The sequence below is a fragment of the Piliocolobus tephrosceles genome, chromosome 13 (assembly GCF_002776525.5).
Source record: "Piliocolobus tephrosceles isolate RC106 chromosome 13, ASM277652v3, whole genome shotgun sequence".
Taxonomy (NCBI): domain Eukaryota; kingdom Metazoa; phylum Chordata; class Mammalia; order Primates; family Cercopithecidae; genus Piliocolobus; species Piliocolobus tephrosceles.
This window is the reverse complement of record NC_045446.1, coordinates 39,609,256-39,633,775: the sequence shown is the minus strand read 5'-3', so window position 1 is coordinate 39,633,775 and position 24,520 is coordinate 39,609,256. Positions and strand designations below refer to the sequence as shown.

At 34.5% G+C, this 24,520-nt stretch overlaps 1 protein-coding gene across 3 annotated transcripts in view; it reads left to right on the top strand.

Annotated features, from left to right (window-relative positions):
• The window catches only part of LUZP2 (leucine zipper protein 2), a 599,513-nt gene that overhangs the window by 286,771 nt on the left and 288,222 nt on the right, over positions 1–24,520 (top strand). For all 3 annotated transcript variants that reach the window (XM_023191520.3, XM_023191522.3, XM_023191521.3), the window contains exon 5: positions 3,132–3,194. In XM_023191520.3, the coding sequence (XP_023047288.1) occupies positions 3,132–3,194 (63 nt within the window). The remainder of the gene's footprint in view (positions 1–3,131; positions 3,195–24,520) is intronic.

Genomic DNA, 24,520 nt, shown 5'->3' with positions numbered 1-24,520 from the left:
CTAAAACACTAGACCTGTTAATTCTCAAGTTTCTCTTTCTGTATCATGTGTTCTTTTGCCATAAAAATTGTTTGGTTTGAGTTTTCAGTAACAACTGAGGAAATGGTAATGCCTGGAAACTTTCACAGGCCTGAAAGAAAAAAGTGTTAACAGGTGTTGTAAAACTTCTGATGGACCAGCCCAGGAGTCAGATGTGATGAGGCTGTTAGGTGGTACTGGAACTATTGCAGCTCTTGAAGATGTCAAAAAGAGGAATCCATGGATTTTTGTTCCCTAGTGCTCTAGGTAAATGACTCAGCTGGCTTCCCAGTGACTTTTTCTATTTCTGTAACAACTGACTTCCTCTGTGATTTGTTTTTCTAAGACCACCAGAGCGGGCACAAAAGAACCAGCGAGCAGGCAAGGGTAGGAGGAAAACTGCAAATTTATTTTTGGTCACCTAGCTTCAGGGAAGAAGGTGGGTAGGGAGAGGTCTGTTGGCCTCCGGCAAAGGGGGCCAAGAGAGTCGCCCGGTGAGCTCTCAGGCGGAGTTCCTGATACAGTCCCGACTGGGGGCTGGGAAGTCCGTGTGGGGCGCTAGCCGGGAGTGGCTTTTCTGGGAGTGGGAGGGCAATAGGCGGGGCATGGGCGTGTCGGGGGCGGGGGGCGTTCCACAGGTGTGACCAGGTGAATCTTGGTCTCTTCAGATTGATGTCACCTGGCACATGCCCGGTTGGTCGGCACCTTCCCGGGCGCGGGCTGTATTTTCGCGCGCGGGAAAAGTTGGTGATGAAGAACCCGGAAGTGCACCATCTTGCCTCCCTTCGTCCAAACACCCTGCATATTATTTATGCAACACTTAACACAGCCTTAATAGTACCTTATGACATCTTTAATCTATCTCAGCTGAGAACTAGCCAGTTTTCTCTGGAGGTTCCCAGTTCAAATTTCCCAAGGAAGATCCAACAGCCCAGATTTTATTTTAGAGTCAGAATTATTTAGTTATACTTATTCTTTACCCTGGACTTTCCATATCCTGTGTATTAATCTGTTCTTGCATTGTTATAAAGAAATACCTGAGACTGGGTAATTTGTAGGGTAAAAGGGTTTAATTGGCTCATGGTTCCACAGGCTGTATAGGAAGCTTGGCTGGGGAGGCCTCAGGGAGCTTTTACTCATGGCAGAAGGCAAAGCTGGCGTAGGCATCTTCACAGGGGCAGAACAGGAGGAAGAGAGAGAAGGGAGAGAGATGCTACATAATTTTAAACAATCGTATCTCACAATAATTCTATTACAAAAACAGCACGAGGATGACGCTAAACCATTAGAAACCAGCCCTATGATCCAATCACCTGCCACCAGGCCCTACCTCCAGCATTAAGGATTACATTTCAGCATGAGATTAGGGTGGGAGCACAGACCCAAGACATATCATCCAGTAACTGGAAAATTATGATAATGGGAAGAATCATTCAAAGGATGATTGCTAATGCCAGAGCTGTATCCAGGCTGTGGGTCACTCACCACTGGGCTCTAGGCTGCAGACACCTATATACAGCTCTATGAGAGAAAAATCTATCTCATTTAAACCACTGTATTTAGGGATATGTCAGTTATGGTGCCTTATTCTTCACCTTGATTAATTTAGTAATTGTTTAGCTTCAACTGTGGTTACTAACTACAATAAATTAACTGGTATTACATAAAATAAAGATGAATAAATCTCATAAAGTTGATTTTCTCATAATTTAGGCAAACTTTAACATAAAGTGATAGTATTTATTTTTCATGAGAGCATACACAATAAATAAAATGTATCAAAATATGCATAAGACAAATATGTAAGTTCAGTATAGTGATTACCTGGGGGGTGGGGGATAAGAAGGGACTAGAAGTTTGCTGAAGCTTTAATAATAAATAATGATAAATAAAAATATATTATTTATAAAAGGATCTGAAGAAAATTGGACAAAACATTCATATCTGGTTAATGTTTAGGGTTAGCCCATAGGCATTTTACGTATTACTTCTTGTTCTTTTCTTCATGTTTGAAATGTTTTAGAACTAAATATTTTTAAAGTTGTGTATGTGGTAAAAATTAACCTTCCTCCTAAATTTGATTTCCAACCCAATGACTCAGTCTATCTTTAGAGACAACCTGGATCATGAGTCTCTTTTGTCATTTCAAGAAACCTCTAAGAATATATTGTTCAATGTATGAAGCTATTGAGCATTAGAAATACGACTAATCCAAACTGAGATGTTCTGTAAGTGTAAAAAACACACATTGAAATCTAAAGGCATATAACACAAAAAGAAGGTAAATTATATGAATAATCCATGTCCAAATAATATTTTCAATATATTGAATTACGAGTATTAGAAAAATTACATTTACCTTGTATCATTACTTTATTTAAAAACTTGACTAAAAGAAAATTGAAAATGTGATAAATTAAATGTTTCATCTACTATCACAGTTATTTTCTTATTGTAGGGCACTCTCAGTGACTATAAAGTCTCAGTGACTGGTATACTCTCAGGGATTATAAAGACTATAAATTCTATAAAAGTCTTTGCCACTTACTATACTACCTTTTTTTACAAAGTACTTGGGGCAGGTAATGCTATTTTTAGGAAATACAGTTGGAATAAGTGGCATAAGGTGACAGATCCTGACAATATCTTGTTTAGAAGGAAACATCATGGTGTCTTCGGTAAACTATTTTTAATGTCCCATCATTTTGAGGTAAGGGATGTTATTATGCAATTGCTCTCAAACTTGGCCACAGGTCATAATTACCTGGAGTGTTTTAGAAATAGAGATTCCTAGGTTCAACTCTAGAATCTATTTTTTTCTTTTTTTAAAGAACCACATTTTTAAAAGGAAATGAAGTTTATCCAGGTAAGAGAATCACAGTCATAAAGTGTAGGGTTTCTCAATTAAATAGTTTGTTAAATGAAAAAAGGATATTTTAATATAATCACTGAATATATGTATAAATTTAGTAATGAAGGTTTTGATTAAGGAACATTGTAATTCTTTGTTCTTTTTCAATATTTGTTAATAAATAATGTATTATTTCTCAAAATAATGAAAGCCATGGTAATGAATTTGGAATGTTTCTACATAATAGTCTATTCATTTTCAGATTAATTTTTTAAAGACTGAAGTTGAAAGAAAGAGCAAAATGATCCGAGACCTCCAGAATGAGGTAAGATTTATTACATCTTAGATACATTTTATATAAAATCAAATAATATACATAAATGCACATATAAATTTGCCACTAGTTAGGAGTATTAAACACATGCACATATAATTTTCAGTTATAAACTGATGTAGAGAAATTGTAAGGTTAAGAATGCCAAAAAGTAGATAATCCTTACATTTATATATATTCAATAATTTCATTAGTCCAAACTTCTCTAGTTCATTTTTCTTTCTAATTATATTTTGCTTAGGATATTAAAAATCAATTTTCATTGAATAAATTTACTTGTTTAATAAATGACATTACAGGAACTAAAGAAGAAAGCTAGCTAGAAATTGGCTGCATGTTAGAAAGGGCCAATCTAGAATGAAAAATGTGTTTAAGGATAATCTCAAAGTAATGCAAATTTAAACATAAACAAGTTGTAATCGTTTTCATGATAGCCTTTAAAATGTAAGAATCCTATTAAATACTGCATACATTTTTCTTGTTTGATTCTTTATCTTGTTATACAGCTGCTTTAATTTTTTATAATTTCTCCATTACCTATTTCCACCTTTTCATTTCTTTTTTATTAAATGCAATTAATTAAGACCATTGAGACATGACTAATTCATGATAAGTCTTCCTTGATCAATCTCACTAATTATGGTTTATTTTGAATCCTGATTATGATGTAAAATATCAACAGACCAGAGTTATCAGACTACTGGGTGTAATGGATAATATTTGTTTGTTGGGGTCATTTAGGGCTCAGTGAGAAAGCCAGATTGCTCAAATCAAAAAATGTTCACCTACCATGTAAAACAAGGAAAACATTTTGAACAAGATTTAAGTCAGTTTTAAAATAGGATAGGATAGGGAGTACATTTATATATACACATGCACACCACACACACACACACACAATCGGCAATATGAACCCAGTTGTATGATTATAAGAGACTTTCAACTTTATTTTTATCTTTGTACAAGTATCATCAGTTCACTTTTAATATTAGATAACTTCTTAAAATCTAGAATTCAGCTAAGGAGAAAGTTGTTTCAAAAAACCACTAAGCTGGGCACAGTGGCTCATAACTATAATCCTAGCACTTAGGGAGGCTGAGGTGGGAGGATCGCTTGGGCCCAGGAGTTTGAGACCCATCTGGACAACATGGGAATATCTTACCTCTTAAAAAAAAAAAAAAAAAAAAAAATTAACTGGGAGTGGTGGCCCAACTGTAGTCTCAGCTTTTAACAAGGCTAAGGCAAGAAGATTGCTTGAGGCTGAGAGGTCAAGGTTGCAGTGAGCAGTGATCATGTCACTGCATTTCAGCGTGGGTAAGAGAGCAATACCCTGTCTCTATTAAAAATAAATTTAAAAAATAAAAATTTAAACAACAGCAAAAACCTACTAAGCTGGTTCATGCCTGTAATCCCAGTACTTTGGGAAGCCAAGGTGGAAGGGTTGCTTAAGGCCAAGAGTTCCAAGTCAGCCTAAGCAACATAGTGAGATTCCATCTCTACCAAATAAATAAATAAATGCAAAACTATGAATTATTTATAACCAGTAACAAAATACTTTGTCTTTGAAGGTTATTTTCATAGTGAAATTGTACTTTGGTAACTACACAGACTGGAATAATTCAGAAAGAAATACAACCCTACAGAAGTAAGATCTGCTAAATATAAGTTTTATAATTAAATTTGCTACTATTCATTTTGATACGATTAAGAACTTACAAAATGAAAGTTGATAACCAAAAAAGCTTTTGTCTTTTTACAAAACCTAATGGTGAACATATATTAGCAATTCAATGTTTTCAATTTTACTCCTTTATATTAATTTATTTAATTTTTAGCAAATAATCAGTATGTATGTAGAGCAGTATGTACGTAGAGATTAAGGCAGATTTATTTAATGAAATAACTGGCATATACACTGTACAGTGAAGTTATATGGGCACTATTTGGAAGATTTTTAATTCAAGCATAAGGAAAAAACAGGTAAATTGATTAAACAAAATACAGTGGTGAAGGAGATAAAACAGATACAAATAAATTTCTTGAAGAAGTTTGAAATACTGTAAGTGATAACTTTTGAGTGAGGAAATTAGGGGAGTGCCAAAAGATGATGGCTAAGTCCCTCCTATGCCTATTTTGTTGAAGGTTTTTATCATAAAGGAATGCTGGATTTTATCAAATGCTTTTTCTGCATCTATTGAGATAACCATATGGGTTTGGTTTTTAATTCTGCTTGTGTGATCTGCCACATTTATTGACCACATATATTAAGAAATGAGATAGACAGCAATGCAATAATTTTTGCATTTTTTGTAGAGAAGGGATTTCTCTATGTTGCCCAGGTGGGTCTTGCATTCTTGGGTTCAAGATATCCACTCATTTCAGCCTCCTAAAATGTTGGGATTACAGGTGTACATCACCATGCCCTGCCAATCAGAGTATTTCAAGCACTTTTATTTCATCTATCTCCAGCTACCTATATCTTCTCATGGGCGCCACTTTTAACCTCTGAATTGTACTGTTGTGACTTACAAAAGCTCTATTGTGATTGATGTGGTCTCTAAGTTTCAGTTTTTAGCCTTCTGCTTTTCTCTTTATATTCTTTTTTATGAAACATTCAAGTCAAATCTATTCTACAACAGTGTGTATTTCCTTGCATCAAATGATCATATTAACAATTAACAAGGGGTGAAATAATGTTAGCAAAGCTTTAAAAATCATTTTGCATTTCTTTCCAATATGTTGAGTTTTGAAGGAGTCAGGCAAAGGACTTTTCAAATTTTAAAGAAATCGTTATCAATACAAGGACATAAGAAAAAGATTGAAAACTTATGAAAGGGCTTCCTTTTAGTGGTGGTAGTGATAGTTATTGTGTTAAAACTCTTATGCTTTTTGCTAGGTAAGATATGAATACAGAAGTTTCTGTTAAGACTTTTCCTCTGCGTTGAAACAAGATTTATGAAAAGTCTGCATCAAATATTAATTTTGATTATAGTGTGCTTTATTAGAAGTAAATTCCCTCCAGGATCTGCATCCCAAAAGAAGAACATTAATCCTGAATATAAAGCTGCAAAGAATCAAATGACTATGATGTTTGAGATAAATGCTAAAAAAATTGTATTTACACTCTTATTAGTTTCGTTATTGTTTTTCTTAGTCTCGCTCTGTCACCCAAGCTAGAGTGCAGTGGTGCGATCTCAGCTCACTGCAACCTCCACCTCAAGGGTTCAAGTGATACCCCCGGCTCAGCCTCCTGAGTAGCTGGGACTACAGGCATGTGCCACCAAACCCAGCTAATTTTTTTTTATTTTTAGTAGAGATGGGGTATCACCGTGTTGGCCAGGTTGGTCTCTAACTCCTGACCTCAGCTGTGATCCACCCACATCAGCCTCCCAAAGTGCTGGAATTACAGGTGTGGATCACTATACCTAGCTTGGTTTTTCTTGCTCTGGTAACAATGTTACAAGTAAGTGGTCTTCCCCAATCCCATTTTTCCTCCAAAATTTATATTTTTAGTGTGTAATTTGTAGAATATAAGATTTCCTATATGCAAAATTGGACTTATAATTGATATATCACCAGTTTTTCAGTAACTTTCTGATCTAAGTCTCTAGTTCTAATCTCCCTTGTATAATCTTTCTGTTTAAAAGGTTAACTGAGATATAGTACTATTTTCGAAGAGTTTATTTGAGCAAACAACAGTGCATAAATTGGGCTGTTCTGAGCTAGAAGTGGTTCAGGAGCTTCACTAAGGAAATATAGTGGAAGGTTTTTATGTGACTAAAATCGAAGTGAAGCTAAGAAAATATTTGTTTAGTTACAGTTAGTTGCTGCATTTGGTCTATCCCATTGGAAAATCTCTAGTTATAAAATTACAGATTTGTTTCTTCTGTGTGGTTAAACTCAAGGTCTGTTTTTCTTTAATACAGGAATTTATTTACAGTGGCCCACATTAAGTTTTTCACATGTTTGCAAATCAAGCAACCTTAGGTCACTTACGAAGCCCAACTGGCTTTGTCTGCTCAAGGATTCTTCAGGGCTCATCTCCATTTTAATTTACTTTAACACATGCTTGTGCTTTCAATGTTTATTTTACATTTTGTGTTTGAATACTGTTTGGTTGCAAAAAAATATACAATTTTGCACCATAAAATAAATCCCAACAAGGAAACAAATGAAAAATTCAACCTCCCTTCTCTAACTTCCATACATATGGCAACTGCCTCATCATGTAGTCAGTCTCACATGCTTCAAAGTTCAGAATTTATTCTGACTTTCACTTTCAAAACAGCCTTTCTACATTTTCATTTATCATTTTGATTTATCATTTCGATTTTTTTGAATTTTATTGATTTTACCCCTAAGATAAAATCAATTTGTCTGTAATGGTCTGAGATATAAGACAGGCTCAATAATGAGTAGGATAATATGTAAGTCTAGGAAATATTAGGCAAATCAGGCCTTGGTACAAGCATCTTTAATTGTTGAATTTTTTTTTTTTTTTTTCTTTTTTTGAGACAGGGTCTCACTCTGTCACCCAGGCTGGAGTGCAGTGGTGCCATCTCAGCTCACTGCAACCTCTGCCTCCTGGGTTCAAACGATTCTCCTGACTCAGCCTCACAAGTAGCGGGGACTACAGGCATTATATTTTTAGTGGAGATGGGGTTTTGTCATGTTGGCCAGTCTCGTCTTAATTCCTGACCTCAGGTGATCTGCCCGCTTTGGCCTCCCAAAGTGCTGGGATTATAGGCATGAGCCACCACGCCCTGCTAAAATTTTGAAATAAAGGTGTTAGTTGGATAATATTCAGGACTTTTTAAAGAATTACATAGCTGGAAATACTTGATGGATGCTAGTATTTAAACAGTCTGTGTTCAAGGGGTTAATATTTAAAATATGTAAGAAACTCAAGCAATTAAGTAGCAAATAAATAATCTGATAAAATGGGCAAAATATCTGCATAGACATTTATCAGAAGAAGATTTACAAATGCCCAACAGGTAAATAAGAAAATACCCTCAACATCACTAATCATCAGGAAAATGCCAGTTGAAGCTGTGATAAAATACCAACTTACCTCACTTAAAATGGCTAATATCAAAAAAAGAAGTAAAGAATGCTGGCAAGGATGTGGAGAAAGAACTGTTAGACACTAGTGATGGGACTTCAGTTAGTACAGCCATTATGAATAACAATATGAAAATTTCTCAAAAAATTAAAAATAGAACTACCATATGATCCAATAATATAACTACTTGGTATATATCCAAAGGAAACAAAATCAATATGTTGAAGAGACATCTGCATACTCATGTTTATTGCAGCACTATCACAATAGCTCAGACATGGAATCAATGTGTTTATAGATGAATGGATAAAAATGTGGCATATATAAATAATGAAATACTATTCAGCTATTTAAAACAGTGACATCCTGTCGTTTGTGCAAACATGGATGAACCTAGAGGACATTGTGTTAGGTGAAATTAGCCAAGCACAGAAGGACAAATATTGCATGATGTCACTCATATGAGGAATCTACAAAAGTTGATCTCAAAGAACTAGAGACAATAGTGGTTATCAGAAGCTGGAGAAAGTAGGGAGTAGAAGGAGATGCTAAAAGATTGGTCAACAGGTATAAAGTTAAAGTTAGGTGGGAGGAATAAATTCTGTGTCTTATTGCACAGTAGGATCACTGTAGTCACCAACAGTGTATTATGTATCTCAAAATAGTTAGAAAAGAGGATTTTGAATGTTCTCACCACAGGGAAGTAACAACTGTTTGAGGTGATAGATATGTTAATTACCCTGACTTGATAATTACACAATCTATGCATGTATTCAACATCATATTGCACCTGATAAATATATACAATTATATGTCAATTAAAAACCTAATAAGACAAAAAAGTTAAAAAAATTGAACTTGTTTTTGATAAAATAATGAAAAACACATTCTGTCTTGGTTTAGTGAGTAGATAGACATGGAAGAGAAGGGAAAGATAGAAAAGATGGGGCAGATGTATTTTCCTTACTTTCTTCTATGGTAGTCTGTGGTTTTTTCTTTCTATTTTTGGATTATAATTGGTTTCCTGAGACTCATTTGATAGCTCAAGGTAAGGATGAAATAGGAAATCACACTAAATTCTCTCTCTCTCTCTTTTATTTTTTTGTTGAGACAGAGTCTTGCTGTTTCACCCAGGCTGGAGTGCAGTGGCATGATCTTGGCTCACTGCAATCTCTGCCTCCCGGGTTCAGGTGATTCTCCTGTCTTAGCCTCCTGAATTTCTGGGACTATAGACGTGCACCACCACGCCCGCCCAGCTACTTTTTTTGTATTTTCAGTGGAGATGGGGTTTTGCCATATTGGCCCGGCTGGTCTCGAACTCCTGACCTCAAGTGATCTGCCTGCCTCAGGCTCCCAAAGTGCTGGGATTCCAGGTGTGAGCCACTGCACCTGGACACTAAATTCTCAAAGCTCAGAATTTATTCTTTCACTTCCAAAATACACTTTCTGTACTATCATTTGCAATGTTCTTGAACTGTAATTATTTTACTTCTAGCATAAAATCAGTTTGTCTGTAATGGTCTGAGATATACAACAGGCTCGGGAATGAGTAGGATAATATAAGTCTAGGAATTATTAGACAAATCAGGCACTGGGACAAATATCTTTAGTTTAAATTGGATCAGTAATCATAAAAGTGGGTTTGATTCTGCTCAGTGGTGGAAATCAGAAATTAATCCAGCTACTCTATCTTGGTGGCATCCTTTTCCTTTTATTATTTCATGTCTCTATTTTCCGCTCTTTCAGTCTCTCAGTTATCTTGCTCATCTGTTTGTTATATGGACCGTATAGTTTACCACAATTCTGGCTCATTAATACGTCTTCTTCAGCTCCTGTTATCAACTGTTTTAATGTCGTTTTATATTTTGTTTTAATGTCATTGTTATAAGCGCCTGGGAGAAAAATCTTGCATAATTCAAGTCACTGGCCAATTTCTGGATTCTCAAATAGTTCCAAATAGCCATTGACACCTATCCAGGAATATGATTAATAAAATATTGTTTTTAGGGGCAGTGAAGCAGTTATTATTCTTGGTTATGACAAAATTTGTTCTTTAGAGAAAGGAATTTGTTAATTCCTATAGATACCTTACGAAATTGTTGGAAGAGCTGAAAATACAGCTTCTAGGTTGTACCTTAGAAACAACTCAACAAACACACCACTGATTTGGCTGTCTTGAAAAAGTGCTACCTCTGCCTGAATCAGGAAGCTGCCAGCCTGACTGCTGCCCTGCCACTCCGGGCTCCAGCACCACACCACCGTGGACCTTCTGCAACAGAGGATGGATAACATTTAGTCTATTTTCTCAAGTAACAAATTTCTCTATCCACGTATTGCAGGGATCATGTCTGAATAGTAAAGCCTGAGTCATATCTACCCTAGAGCCGCAATGAATTTTCAGATTTGGTTTATTTTTATTTGTCTGCTTTGATTTTTCACAGGAAATATAGATTTGATACTATAGAAAGATTTCACATTCTAGAAAGAAGGCCTCATAAATTAGTAACCTGTGTATTAAAGGTAACTTTTCTTAATAAGGAGTTATAGTCCATGATAACCAGCTTTAGTATATAGTAGGTCGTCATTGAAGGCTATTGAATCAGTGAGAAACAAGTTCTGAGTACCAATGATGGAGTACTCAATACTGTGTGAATGTATGTTATAGTATCTTATGTATATACATGACGTCTTATCTATTCTTGTGATTTTTAACTTTGCGTTTGTCAGAATCATTTTCTTAACATGATTCAAATTCCTTGAAATTAGAAACTTACTTTCCATACATCATAATTCACATTTTTCACAAAAACAACACAGGGTCAGGACTTTGCATATATTGGGAATATATTAAGACCACATTCAAGTCTGTTCTTACTAGTACTAATGAATTACATGAATTAAAAAAAAAGTCACTACCTCCAAAATAGGAGATAAAAGCTTAAATACTGATAAGATGTGGCTGCGTCCCTACCCAAATCTCACCTTAAATTGTAATAATTTCAATGTGTCAAGGGTGGGGGACAGGTGGAGATGATTGAATTATGAGGGCAGTTTTCCCCACTTTGTTCTCCTGGTAGTGAATAAGTCTGATGAGATCTTGTGGTTTTATAAATGAGAGTTCCCCTGTACAAGCTCTTCTTGCCTGACCTCACACCATGTAAGACATGACTGTGCTCCTCATTCACCTTGCGTCATGATTGTCAGAACTTCCCAGCCATGTGGAACTGTGAGTCAAGTAAACCTCTTTCCTTTATAAATTACCCAGTCTCAGTTATGTTTTTATTAGCAGCACGAGAAGAGGAGAATACAATTCCTAATTAGAAATTTTCCCTCATAGGGATGCTTAAAGACCTCACAATATATTAAAGATTGATATCTGAGAATCACTGGCCATCCTGAAATGATACAGGTAAATGGTATATGTGTGGCATTTTTCAAGGAAGAGGGTCTAGATTCTCAGAAGGAGTCCTTGACTAAACCAAAAAAATAATAAAGGTCAATAACCAATGATCTAAAGGAAACTCTAAATTTTAAGAAGAAAATTCACTTTGGTTCAACTCTTGTGGTTGTAAATCTTTCTTAAATAAATTATTCTACCTTCTTGCCTCAGTAAACACACTGAAGTGAAGATGATGGGATATTTCATAACATGATAGAGTGGTTCAGGGTCACCATTCTGAAAGTGAATTCTTATGCCTGCCAGCATATGAATAGGTGTAAGAGTTTGAGTCAAATATTTACTGAGTACAGGATGTACCCAAGAGGTTTTTAAGTCATTTAATTATAACTTTTTTTTCCACTTTATTCCTGGTGATTTTCCTCTTAAGTAATGATTTCTGTGAAATGTTGGTCAACTGATTGTTCTGGTGAATTTCATATACAGCATGTGAAGTTTCCTATAAACGATCCATATAAGGTTCTAAGGCTACTGTTAAAAACTATGAAAAAGTATGTGTCTCAAAACAACAGGAATTTCCTGTCTCTCAATTCTGGAGGCGACAAGTCTCAATCTACAGTGTCAGTAGTGCCTATTCTTGGCTTCTAGCGTCTCCTGGCAATCCATGATGCCCTTTGGCTTGTAGTGGTATCACTCCACTCTCTGCTTCAGTATTCATGTGACCTTCTTATTCATGTACCTCTGTGTCTTTGCGTGTCTTCTCCTTTTCTGATAACGACAACAGTTATTAGATTTTGAACCCACTCTAATCCAGTATGATCTTGTTTTAACATAATTTCATGTGCAAAGACCTGATTTCCAAATAAGTTCATATTCTGAAGTTCTAGGTAGACATGAATTTTGGGATGATACTATTAAACCACTCCACCATCTGTGGCATTTTGTATATTCCTCATAAACAGAGTAGTTTTTTGATTTTTTGAAAGGCAAGCAGAAAGCATTTTATTAGGTATAAATCTATCTATGGAAGTATCCTAAAACTGCTTATTTAAATACGTATTGTAATATTTATCTGTATATTTATTTCTGGAATATATTAGTTAATTCCCAATATTGTCCCAACATTGTGCTAGATTCCAGAGGTATACAAGTATTATTAAAATCAAATTGAGTAAAACAATCTCTAATCATGAGAAATGTAAAGATTTAATGTAATTCATTTAATATTGTTACTGAGAAGTACAGAAATCCTTGGTTCTTGTCTAACTTGGAAGAAAGAATTCAGCCAAGAGATGAATAGCAAACTTTAAATAGCAGAGTTTATTGGAGGAAAATAAAGTACCCTCCTAGAGAGGTGTAGAAAATAGCTCCAGGCTGGTCTAGTTGGAAAAATAGTCATAACAGTGTTTACTTACAGGTAGTACACTGTGAAGGACGAGACAGTGTGGGCTGCTCAAAAGAATGAGCCATCAGCAGCTAGGGTTGGGGGACTTACTTTATTATGGGAATAATGAAGTATTCATTGTATTCATGAAGGGGTGTGAATTATTCATGCTTTGGGAGGTCCCTTAGGGTGCACATGTTCTGTGGTTGTACATGCTAGTACACATGTCTCATGGCTCAGTAGCTTTTAAAATCTCCACCTAGAAGTATGTTCTTTACTATTATAATCAGCAAAAGGCTACTCTCCGGTGTGTTTTGGAGGAGTGCACAGGGGGATCTTTTCCCAGGGGGATCCCTTGCCTGCTCACTTCTGGCTATCTACCTACTCTAGCAATATTACATAACAAGTGAGATATTTGCCATATAATATAAAATACAATACTAATTACTAAAATTGCACAAAACAACTACAATAAAAATCATGGAAATGAGCATTTTAAAATAGAATGTGGAAAGGGGGAAGATGATGACAATAACCCAGAAAGGTGTAATGTCTACTGAAGGCTTCGTCTAAGGGGATAGCTTTTGAAAAGTATAAAATAATTTGAATTTATGACTATTTGCTCACTACAAAGAAAGTAAACATGAAAATGTTGATAACTCACAAGTCCCCTTGTAGGTGAAGAAATTGTTAGTTGTTTATTAATGTGCGTAAAGTAGTTCATTTTGATAGTGCATTGTAGTGGAATCCGATTTCAGGTCAGCTTACTTGCAAAGAAAGTATTTGCAGTTCCCAAATCAATGCTTTAAGTATCTGTTGTAAAAAGACATTGGGACAGCCAATCCAATTGTTATAGCCAAAGCATAATATAAAGAAACATAAATCTGAAAAGTTCTCTTAGCTGATACATCAGCCAACTTTCCACTTCTCAAGGGTGTTGTGATCTTTTTACTTAGTATTCCAGCGGTAAGGCAGGATGGCTGTCTTATGGAAGTTTGCAGGCTACTTTAAATTTCATTTTATTTACTGCTTTTATCAGTTAATTTCACTCAGTAATTTCCTGCAGCAGAATGTTAACTAGGATAACTACATTGCATGCAATCTTAGACGTGAGTCAGTTGAAACCATGCTCCTTTTACCCCTGGTTGTATCTGGGTCGCTTTTTCTGCTCTTTGATGGAGAGATAGCTAGTGTTCCCTGAACAGGCTTCAAGTAAAGGGAAAAGTTCAGCTTTTTACTCTTACGTCTTTTGTAAACATTATTTTATGTACCTCAAAATGTGGTTGATTTAGTGCCTGAGAAAACTATGCATGTTAGACATTTAGTACATATTAAGCTGTCAACAAATGGAAACTATCATCATCCTCCATTATTGTTATTGGGTTCTGAGATAAAATTAGTTCATCAATAAGCAGTGTTATGTACAGATAAATGTTTGCTTAGCAGTGGTTCTAAAAATCAAACAACCAATCAAAAGCTTCTTAAGTTCTAAAAATTAGCCAATCAACAACTTTATAACTTAGAACTATAAGTTAAACTTATTAATAAAAATACCAAGATAAGACAGGACTCTATTTCTCACTTTTAGACAGTCTCATTTCATCTCTCAAAGTATTTCTTTCCACAGACAAGAAGACTAACAACTGTGCAATTCATATTTTACTTAGAAACAATAGCCTATGGAGAAAGCCTTTTCAAATTGGACTAGCAGAAAAATCCCAGAGAAGATACTGAATTGATCACATTCCTGAGTCAACCACCATGGTCAGGGAAATGGGCAGTTTAATTGCTAAGCCTGAGTCACATTTCTGCTCTTACGTTGGATGAAACTTACCCTACTCAAAACACAGATTTCCCACAGGAAAGAAGAGTTCATTATAGAAGAGTACCTGGACTGATAACTAAATATATCCAGAAAACTATCAAATACTTTTACTACTCCCTGTCATTCTTAATCCTTTTCTTAATATCCTTCAGATCATAGAATACAGTAATAATGTAATTGTTTCTGGTCCCAAGTCATATGTGATGTGTTCGCATTGCCATATATTTGTTAGTAACGTACTCTTGGCTATCATTCTACCATTGTTCCAAACATATTGAGGATCTTCATTCTTCATCTTTTATATTTACTTACTACATTCAGATACTCCATAAAATGGCACTAAAGAAGCTCTAGTCATATGATGGTAGGTTAATGATCATCTCCATTTCTGTACCTGGAAGGAAATGGAAGAACTGCTTTCTTTTCAGTCCTCAGAGATTCATCATTTCATTGCATGTACTTGACACCTCCCTTTGTGCGTCTTGTATCCAGCATTATGACTGGAACTTCTATGCCTATACAGCCTTCATTCCCAACAGGACATGGGTTCCATCCCCTTGGTGACACTGTAAGTAGTGTTTACTTAAGTATAGAGATTGGATTTGGGAAGTGTAAGGAGCTACAACTTGTTAGAGGTATGAAAAAAGTAAATTCTTGGGGGGCTCCATTTAAACAAGTTGGAAAAATAGAAAGAATGCTGCTTTCATGACAGAGAAGAAATAAATTCAAATAATATACTTAAGACTTACTATAAAAACTATAAAAATAAAATACACATGTATTATCCTAATGGATTCCTAATGAAAATCTAATGTATCAAAATTGGTAACTGTTTCAATGACAAAATAGTAAACATATTTATACTAATCCCAAGTATAAAAGTTATACTTTTGTTTAACTTCTATATAAAATTTATACAATTTTTGTATAACTTATAGTCTTATTCTAAAAGCCATGTGTAATAGAAAAATTGGACACTTCATTTTACTTTATTTTCTTTACAGCAGTTACTAGTCCTTGATATTATAGTACATAATTAATTGATATACTTGTTCATTTTCATTCTTCTCCTTTGTTTGGTTTTTAATTATTTTGTGTATGGTAATGAGCATGTAACATGAAATCTCTCCCATTAATATATTTAAAGTACATAATAAATTATACAAACATTATTTTCTTAAAGTTACAAGAACAAAGGCTTTACCTTTCTTTAATATTATATCTTCTCCACATTTTCTGTAATATAGTAGACACTTGATAAATATTTGTTGAGTGAATGATAAATATTCATTGAATATGTTATATTTCTATCAGTATCATATAATGGACCACTATCCATAACTCATAGAAATGAGAGTTCTCAAAATGGTGAGAAATTTTTCTTAAATCAAATGTATAATAAGCTGGACACAGTGGCTCATGCCTGGAATCCCAGCATTTTTGGAGGCTGAGGTGACAGGAATGCTTGAGTCCAAGAATTTGAGACTAGCCTGGGCAACACGGTGAGACTTTGTCTCTGCAAAAAATAAAAAAACATAAAAAATAAAAAAATCAGCTGGGCATCGTGATGCATGCATGTAGTCCCAGCTATTGAGAGGCTGAAGTGAAGGGGTCTCTTGAGCCTAAGAGAATGAGGCCACAGTGAGTTGTGGTCACACCACTGCATTCCAGCCTGGGCAACAGAGCAAGATCCTTTCTCAAAAATAAATAAATAAATAAATAAATAAATAAATAAATAAATAAATAAAATGCATAATAACCTTAAAATATAGAAATTAGAAAATCTCATATTGATTAGAACCAGCTAAAACTTGAATTCTTAGATTTTTACAGAAGAGGCTAAAAGGCAAGATATTTTACTCCTGGTTACTGTGACATGCTGCACTGAAAGAAAGGATAAAAGTATGTAAGAAACAAAAAATAAAAGAAGAAAGAAAGTAAATGAAAGAACATGAAAAGAAAGAAAGGAAGGAAAGATGAGAAAAGAAACTTGGCTTTTGAGAATGAAGAGAAAATTTCTTTCTAGCATTTAAGACTTATTTACTGCATCATCAGGGAAAAGTCACAACTTTGGTGAATATCACTGGTAAAATAAGGGGTTTGTATAAAATGATCCCCATGATTTTTAAAATTTCACCTTCACAATTCAAAAAGTATAAATAGCACATCAACTGATACCATCAGTAATACCTGAGTACCAAACTCAATGTAAATTCCAACTGAATGGTCATTAGTATTTCAAACAAGTAACTCTCAAATGTGTTTGGATTTGCCCAGAGATTTTCTGTGCATTTCAGAAATGTGTGTGTGTGTGTGTGTGTATTTTTAAATGTCAAAGTATGCTATTCTCTAGTACATGCCATAGAAAAATACACCATGAAGAGTTAACCAAGATTATTTTAAGAAATTTTCATCATTGCACCTATATTTATGATGGTAAAATGTTAACTTTAAAAGAAGTTGATTTTTTTTAAAATAAAACATTATTTTCTGGGTTATTTCTAGCAAGTGTGCACATTTACAAAGTGTTGGAAGTATTCCTGAAACAATCACTTAAGCAGTTATCAACTATTTTCTCCCTCAGACATAAGAAAATGCCAGTGCTTAGAAGACAAAAAGTAAATGTCATGGGTAGTAAGAAAGTTGACATAGTTTGCAAAAAATCTGTGTATCTGTACCAGCTTTTCATCACATGGGTCACACTTAACATTTGAGATACTTAAAAGCTATCATTGAAATAGAAACATCAATACTGACCAGCACAGTTGTGAGGGTAAAAAGAGATAATAATTATAAGAATAACTATCATTGTGCCCCTCCTTGTTCTTTCATAATAAATGTAAAGTGTTAATTAATGGCTCATCAAGGCTAAACATTACTCATGGCATAGTCTTTATTCAGCTCTTCCATGGAAACTACATGTAGTAGGCTGAAAAGTAGCCCAGAGAAATCATGTCCTCATTCCTGAAACAACCATGCAACCTTATAAGGCAAAAATGTATTTGTATATGTGATACAGTTAAGGATCGTGAGGTGATGAGATTATCCTGGGTAGTTTCTGTAGACCCTAAATGTAATCACAAGTGTCTTTATAAGAGAAAGGCAGAGAGAGATTTGACACACACATAGGGGAGGAATTGATACGAAGACAGGGCGAGAGAAATTTGAAGATGCTGACTTTGATAATGGGAGGGATGTGGATGTGGGTGTAAATCCAAGGAATTACACCAGCCATGAGAAAATGGAAGAGGCAAGGGATATATGCTCCCCCAGGACATCAGGAGGGAGCTCAACACTGCTTGCTCCTGATTCTGGGCTGGTTACTTCTGACGTTTGGCTTTCAAAATTGTTAAATAATACATTTCTGTTGTTCTGCAACACTCAATTTGTGGTAATTTAATTAGGAAACTAACACAGATGGGGAAGAAATAGGTCAGGTATTCAGGTTATCATTAGCATTAATTACTTAAGTGTGTTTTATGATGGTGGATTCCATTTCCAGGCATTAATTCTGAAACTGAACTGAAACTCTGGCAAGCATTCCCTTTTGACCATTGGATAGAATTTATAGATGACTGTAAAGCACCCAAGTGCTTTTTCTTCAGCTATTACTTATCACACTACTTCTGAGTCCTGAGCACCATGTTACGCAGGGAAGAAATAAGATCAATAAGATCTTCCATGCCTCATTTTCAACCTTTGCTTTGTGTGGAAAAGACCTCTTAAACATGTAATAAACATATGATAGTTGTACAATGTATACAAGGAGCCAAGCATCATATTCATTTACTTCACACAAAAACTATTGAACAGGAAATTTGCTAGCACTGGGATATATTAACAATAACATACCAATCATGATGAAGGTGATAATGATGGTTGATGATGATGATGATCGTAATAACAACAGCTAACACTTTACCAGTATTTACTCTGTGATACTAGACAGGGCCAGGCTCCATATTACCAAGAGTTTTACATGCATTATGTCACTCAATTTGAACAACTGTTTTATTTATCTGTTCATTTTTAATGGAATTCCTACAGGTGCACAGAATTTAATCAGTCATTATCTGTGGTTCTGTGGTTTATATCACATCTTCATCATATAATATTGGTTTTGCACAGTCTTTAATCTTTTAAAAAGTTATTTTTAAGAACACTAGTAAAGGCAGCAACTTAAATGTGAGCTAGTTAGACCTTGCCAAAAATCCCTTTTCAGCATCCTCATTCACAGTTTTTATGTGAAGAAGTAGATGGAAAGAGAAATAAAAGTCATATAGTCAATCATACAGTTGGAGTGTGATACCAGACTGTCTAACACAAGAGCTAATATTCTCCCCTTTTAACCAAATCTTGTAAAGTGGATTCAAGTTACCATGTTCAATCTTTATTACTTTACATTAAGCCTAATTGAAGATTTAAACTTTCTACCTCTTTTTTAAAATTTTATTATACTTTAACTTCTAGGGTACATGTGCAGAAAGTGCAGGTTTGTTACATAGGTATACATGTGCCATGGTGGTTTACTTTCTACCTCTTCCAAATGTAATTTCAACCATCAACTGAGACATTTCACCTTTTGTCCCCTTTTTCTTCCCCCTCTCTCCTGTAAATAATCTATTCATGTTGATATCATTAAAATAGATTGACAATATGATATATGATAATATAATCGTAGGTTTGGTTTAACCTCAGAGATAATTCTTACTGCACAATTTACCATTATTCAAATATGTTGACTCTGCACTAATTGGCCCCTCAAAACAACATTAGGTCCTTTCCTACCTGATGTCTGAAAGCTGCAGAAGGCAACACTAGATGGAGTAATTTTATCCATCAGTTATGAAGACCTGTGTTTCATGATGTTTTATAGACACGGGTAAGATAAACTTTCATTTCCATTACCATTTTCCATTTTCTTAAAAAAAAAAAAAAGACCTCATAACACATCATGGTGATATTAGAAATCTAAAACTGATATTAAGAAATTGCAAATGAGCTGTAATTTTATAGAAAGGAGGTTTTATTAATATACATTAAGAACCGTTCTGCCTCTAGAAACCACGATTTAAATTTAGCATTTCACATTGATTTATAATATCTTCCTTACCCAATATATTTAAAAAAATTAGATGTCTGCCCCCATGATTTTGAAACTTTATTATGTATGAGAAGCACCTGGAGTTCTTACAAAAAATGAATATTCTAATTAAGAATGGGGCCTGAGAGTCTAACAAGTTCCCAAGTGATGCCAACAAAACCAATGCATATGCCACAGTTTGGATAACAAGACTCTAAGTAAGTGCTTGTCAAACGCTGCTGAATGGACAGGTGCTGACTGGCTACTAACAATCATTCAGAGAGCTTCTTTAATACATAGATTTCTAATAGCTGTTTAGAGATTCAGAATCAGGTGTGACTTCAGGTTGGCAATCTGCATTCCTTAAATTTAGGTAAAAGAGATTTGATTGTACAACTGAGGAGTTAACAGAAGAGTCTGGCAATCTGTTGACTGAGTAACTTTAAAGTGCTGGTGAAGGAAGTTTTCAAGAGTAACTTCTGTAGCATTAGAAGTATGGTCAGAGGGCAGCTGTGAAGATATAGCACAGTCTATATTGGGCCTCATGCACATTTATTAGACGAGGAAGAGCAGGACCACTGATTAAATGGTGTGCTCAAACTCTGTACTATGAGCAAGAGATAATTTCCCAAATACTAAATTTGGGGGTGCTGCCAGGACTCAATGATGGTTTGCGAAGCAACCAATGGTCCTGGTATACTATAACAGAGATTTAATTTTATAACCACAGAAAATAGAGCATCTGAAAAAAAAAAAAAAAAATCAGATTCGGTAAGCGCTGCTGTGAAACACATAAGCTTCTGGTCCCTTACTATACAACTGTCTTGCTTTAATATTTTCTCACTTTCTCCTCTTCCTCTTCCTCCTCCTTTCCCTATTTTTCCTTTTCTGTTACCACTGTCACTATCAATGAGGAACACAGTGCCTACCAAATAGTAGGTACTCAGCAAGTACTTGTTGACTAATTGCTAGCTTGATATATTTTTACAATAAAAATAACTCATCAAAAAGGGAATAAAAGCTCTGCCTCTGCCATTCTTGTCCTAAAATGTTACCTGTGTAATTTCACTTCTTAATGACGAACCTTTTATATATATACATAATTTCAGTTATCTTTGCACAATTCAGTAAATCAGTCAGAGCACATTCTGAAATGAAATGGAAGGAAGAGATAAAAAAACAAAATCTTAGGGGCTCTCCAAGTTGCTTACTTGGAAAGAGGCAGAGGAGACTAGAGAATGAATGAGGCACTCAGATTTTCCTCTGCTTTTCAGGTGCTTTTTATTATACCTATTGTTCCCCAACCCTCATGACTATAGACTTTGAAGTAAAGATGACATCAACCACATAAATAACTCTCTTTTAATCTTTGCAACTATCACAAGCACATGTCCATTGTCTAAGTTCACTATTCTTGTCAGAGCTGCAAGAAAATAAACTTCTCTTTGTATTCTTCGTCAAGCATTTTGTGAAGTTGGATGTTACAGCTCTCATATTTCCATGCATTTCTTCTTTTCTAGATACGATTATGCTGACAGAGTAGAAAACTGCAATCAGAGGCTTTCAATATAATTACTCTTTTTTTTTTTTTTTTCTAACCAAGACAACACAATTTTATAAATTTGCTCACAACTCAAGCTTACCTGGTAAATGTATTAGCTAATTATAATTTAAAAATTAAACCTATTTTTATTTTTAAGAGATAAAAGGTTTTTCTTAACCTCAGTTATCAATTTGTTTCTTCCAAATAAGGTTCTAAAATTTTTCAAATTAGAGGAACAAGAATTTAAATCAAAATGATTACTCTGGTATGCATTTTAAATTATTTTACCACTAATAATTGGGTACTTGGCTACTGAAAGATAACTTGTTTAGAACAAATTTGATTTCATAAACTGTGTGTCTCAAACTAATGCTTCTAGATAATCTCAGAGACTCATATATTTCATACATCTTTGAGGTTTAAGGTCACAAATATTATGTATTGTACTTTTAATGTATGTATGCCATTTACATATTATCTGCCACTCACTGCCTTCCCTGGTCTCCAGTTGAGTTTAAAATATGTTAGCTTGAGAGAAACAGCCATGTGTTGACTACTGTTCATCTCCCAGTCTTCCCTTTGGTAATATAACATGAGTTTTGGCTTGAAATTTTTATCTACCTAGCTAGAGACTATATTTACTAGCCTCCTAGTATATTTTGCAATTGGTCGGGGCTACATGACTATATTCTTGCCAATAAGTATGGGCAAAACTCTGAGTAAGTGTCTGTACAAATCAGCAAAATTTTAGGTACTACATATATTTAATTATTTTCCACTAAGTTATGAATTAACTGGTAACTGATAACTAATGAACTAATGAACTATATAACAGGTAACTGCTGTTAGTGAACATTTATTCGCTATGACTAAATATATATATATATACTTTTTACTGTGGAAAATCTTTATATCCAAAATTTTTCTTTTAAGATTTGTCCCATGCCTTCAGAGGTTTTATTATCTTTATTGTTTCTTATGCTTTTGCTTAAATAAGGCAAAATATTGCCTTCATATATGCATCTCCACTTTTTTGGAGGACTCTGATCTTTTCAACTTTTCAACTTTCAACTTTTTTGGAGGACTCTGATCTTTTCTTGTAGCAACTGAAAACTCCTTGTCAGAGCTAGAGAACTGACCTCTTCTGTGTGCTCCAGCAGTGCACTTCCCTTCTCGTAACTCAAAAGTTATCACACTGCAATGCATTTCTCTCTTGACGAGGGGAAGGAGTACTTATTTGTTCTCTGTTTATTTCAAGTTTTAAACAGTAGTGCATGATACATCGTAAGTTCTTACTGAGTAACCCAACGAATACCTAATCTGAGTTCTCAAGGTCTACCTTTGTTGTTGTTGTTGTTGTTGGGAAATGAATGATGACACCTATTTGGGTAGAAAGGAGACTTCCTGAATTACTAAGAATTTTAATTGAACCTAGTGTCATTTGTGCAACTCCTAGGCCTTTTTGTGTGACTTCATTAACTATACCTCTAGACACTGAGTTTGGACTATTGATGCATCACTTCATGTTCAATATCTTATGAATTAATAGAATATAGCATAACTATTATGTAAACAGATACATAACTTCCTTTTTTCAGTAATGTCAGAGGCAAACATTTTAAGAGTTAAATCCCTTAAATGAAAATGAAATTTATCATGTTTTTATTCTATTTTGTTTTCTTCTTATATAGCTAATAACCTTAGATCTTATTTTTTATTACCATTAATGTTGAAAAATACTACCAATACTTACTGTACAATTAAGAATCATTAAAAATTAAAAAAAAAATGGTGATGATACCCAATAAATTATAAGGGTACATTGTCATCAGTGTGTTTATTTAATGATGTTAGTTCTATTAGAAGATTTTTGTAAATACTCTTTTCTTCCATCCTTTGGAAGTTGCTTATTGATTCTTTCACGAAAAGGTAAATCACTTACCTATTTCTTTTCAAAAACAAGATGTATTCATTGTCTAGCAATAATTACTCGAATTTCCAATCTGTTTTTGTTTTCATTTTTGTTTGTTTTGCAAGGGAAGTATGTTTCCCAAATGCTATGGAGTCCCATTCATGTTCACTCAAAGAGTGAGTCCTCCAGTAAAACAAGGCAATAGTGATTTGGTGACAATATGAAAAGAATGCTTCCTGCTCTACATGCTGCTAACTATAGCAAGGTAGAATCTGCACAAAAGTTTAATTTTGTGTCACTCCTATTTTCTAATGTATTATTATTGATGGGAACATATATTGTTTATGATTAGACATATAATGTATATGATATACATTTATGCACATATGTTCTATGCCTAAACACATGCTGTACATGTAAATATACGCATTCGCATATGTAAGTATCCAGATATTAGAATTCACTTGGGATCAGCCTTTTGGGAAACCAATTAAACTTGATCCCAATATTAATTCCACAGTCTTGTGGAAGTGTAAAGCCCCATCCACATTTCTGTGGATCCATACCTCACACATAGCTTCTTCCCTGCAGTTACACCATTTATGCTAATTCATCTTTGAAAGATATCTCTTCTGTGATGCCTTTTCTGACCTCTCTTGCATAAGCTGATTGACTTTATCATCTGCTCCCATCGTATTTAGTACACATATCTATATTGTGGCTTTCGCCAGATTGCTGGCTAGTTTCTACTAATGAGACTGTCTTATCTACTACACTCTAAGTTCTTCAGAGGAATTACTATACTCTAAGTTCTTCAGAGGAAAAAGGAGAGGAGGAAAGAAGAAACTAACAATCTAAGGCTTAAATAGAAAATAACAGATGGATTTTTGATTAATGGTGTGTTAAAAAGGTATGTCATCTTCTATTGCAAGTGTCAAAATGTGAATTAGTAAATAAAGTATGGACCTTGCTTGGAAATGTTTAACTGAGTCATTTAAATAGCCTGTGACCTGTAAAGACATTGTTATTTACTTAGGAGTATTAATGGCATATTTATAGAAGAGTCTGGCATTTCATTAGGAAGTTTAATGAGCTTGACAAGATGACT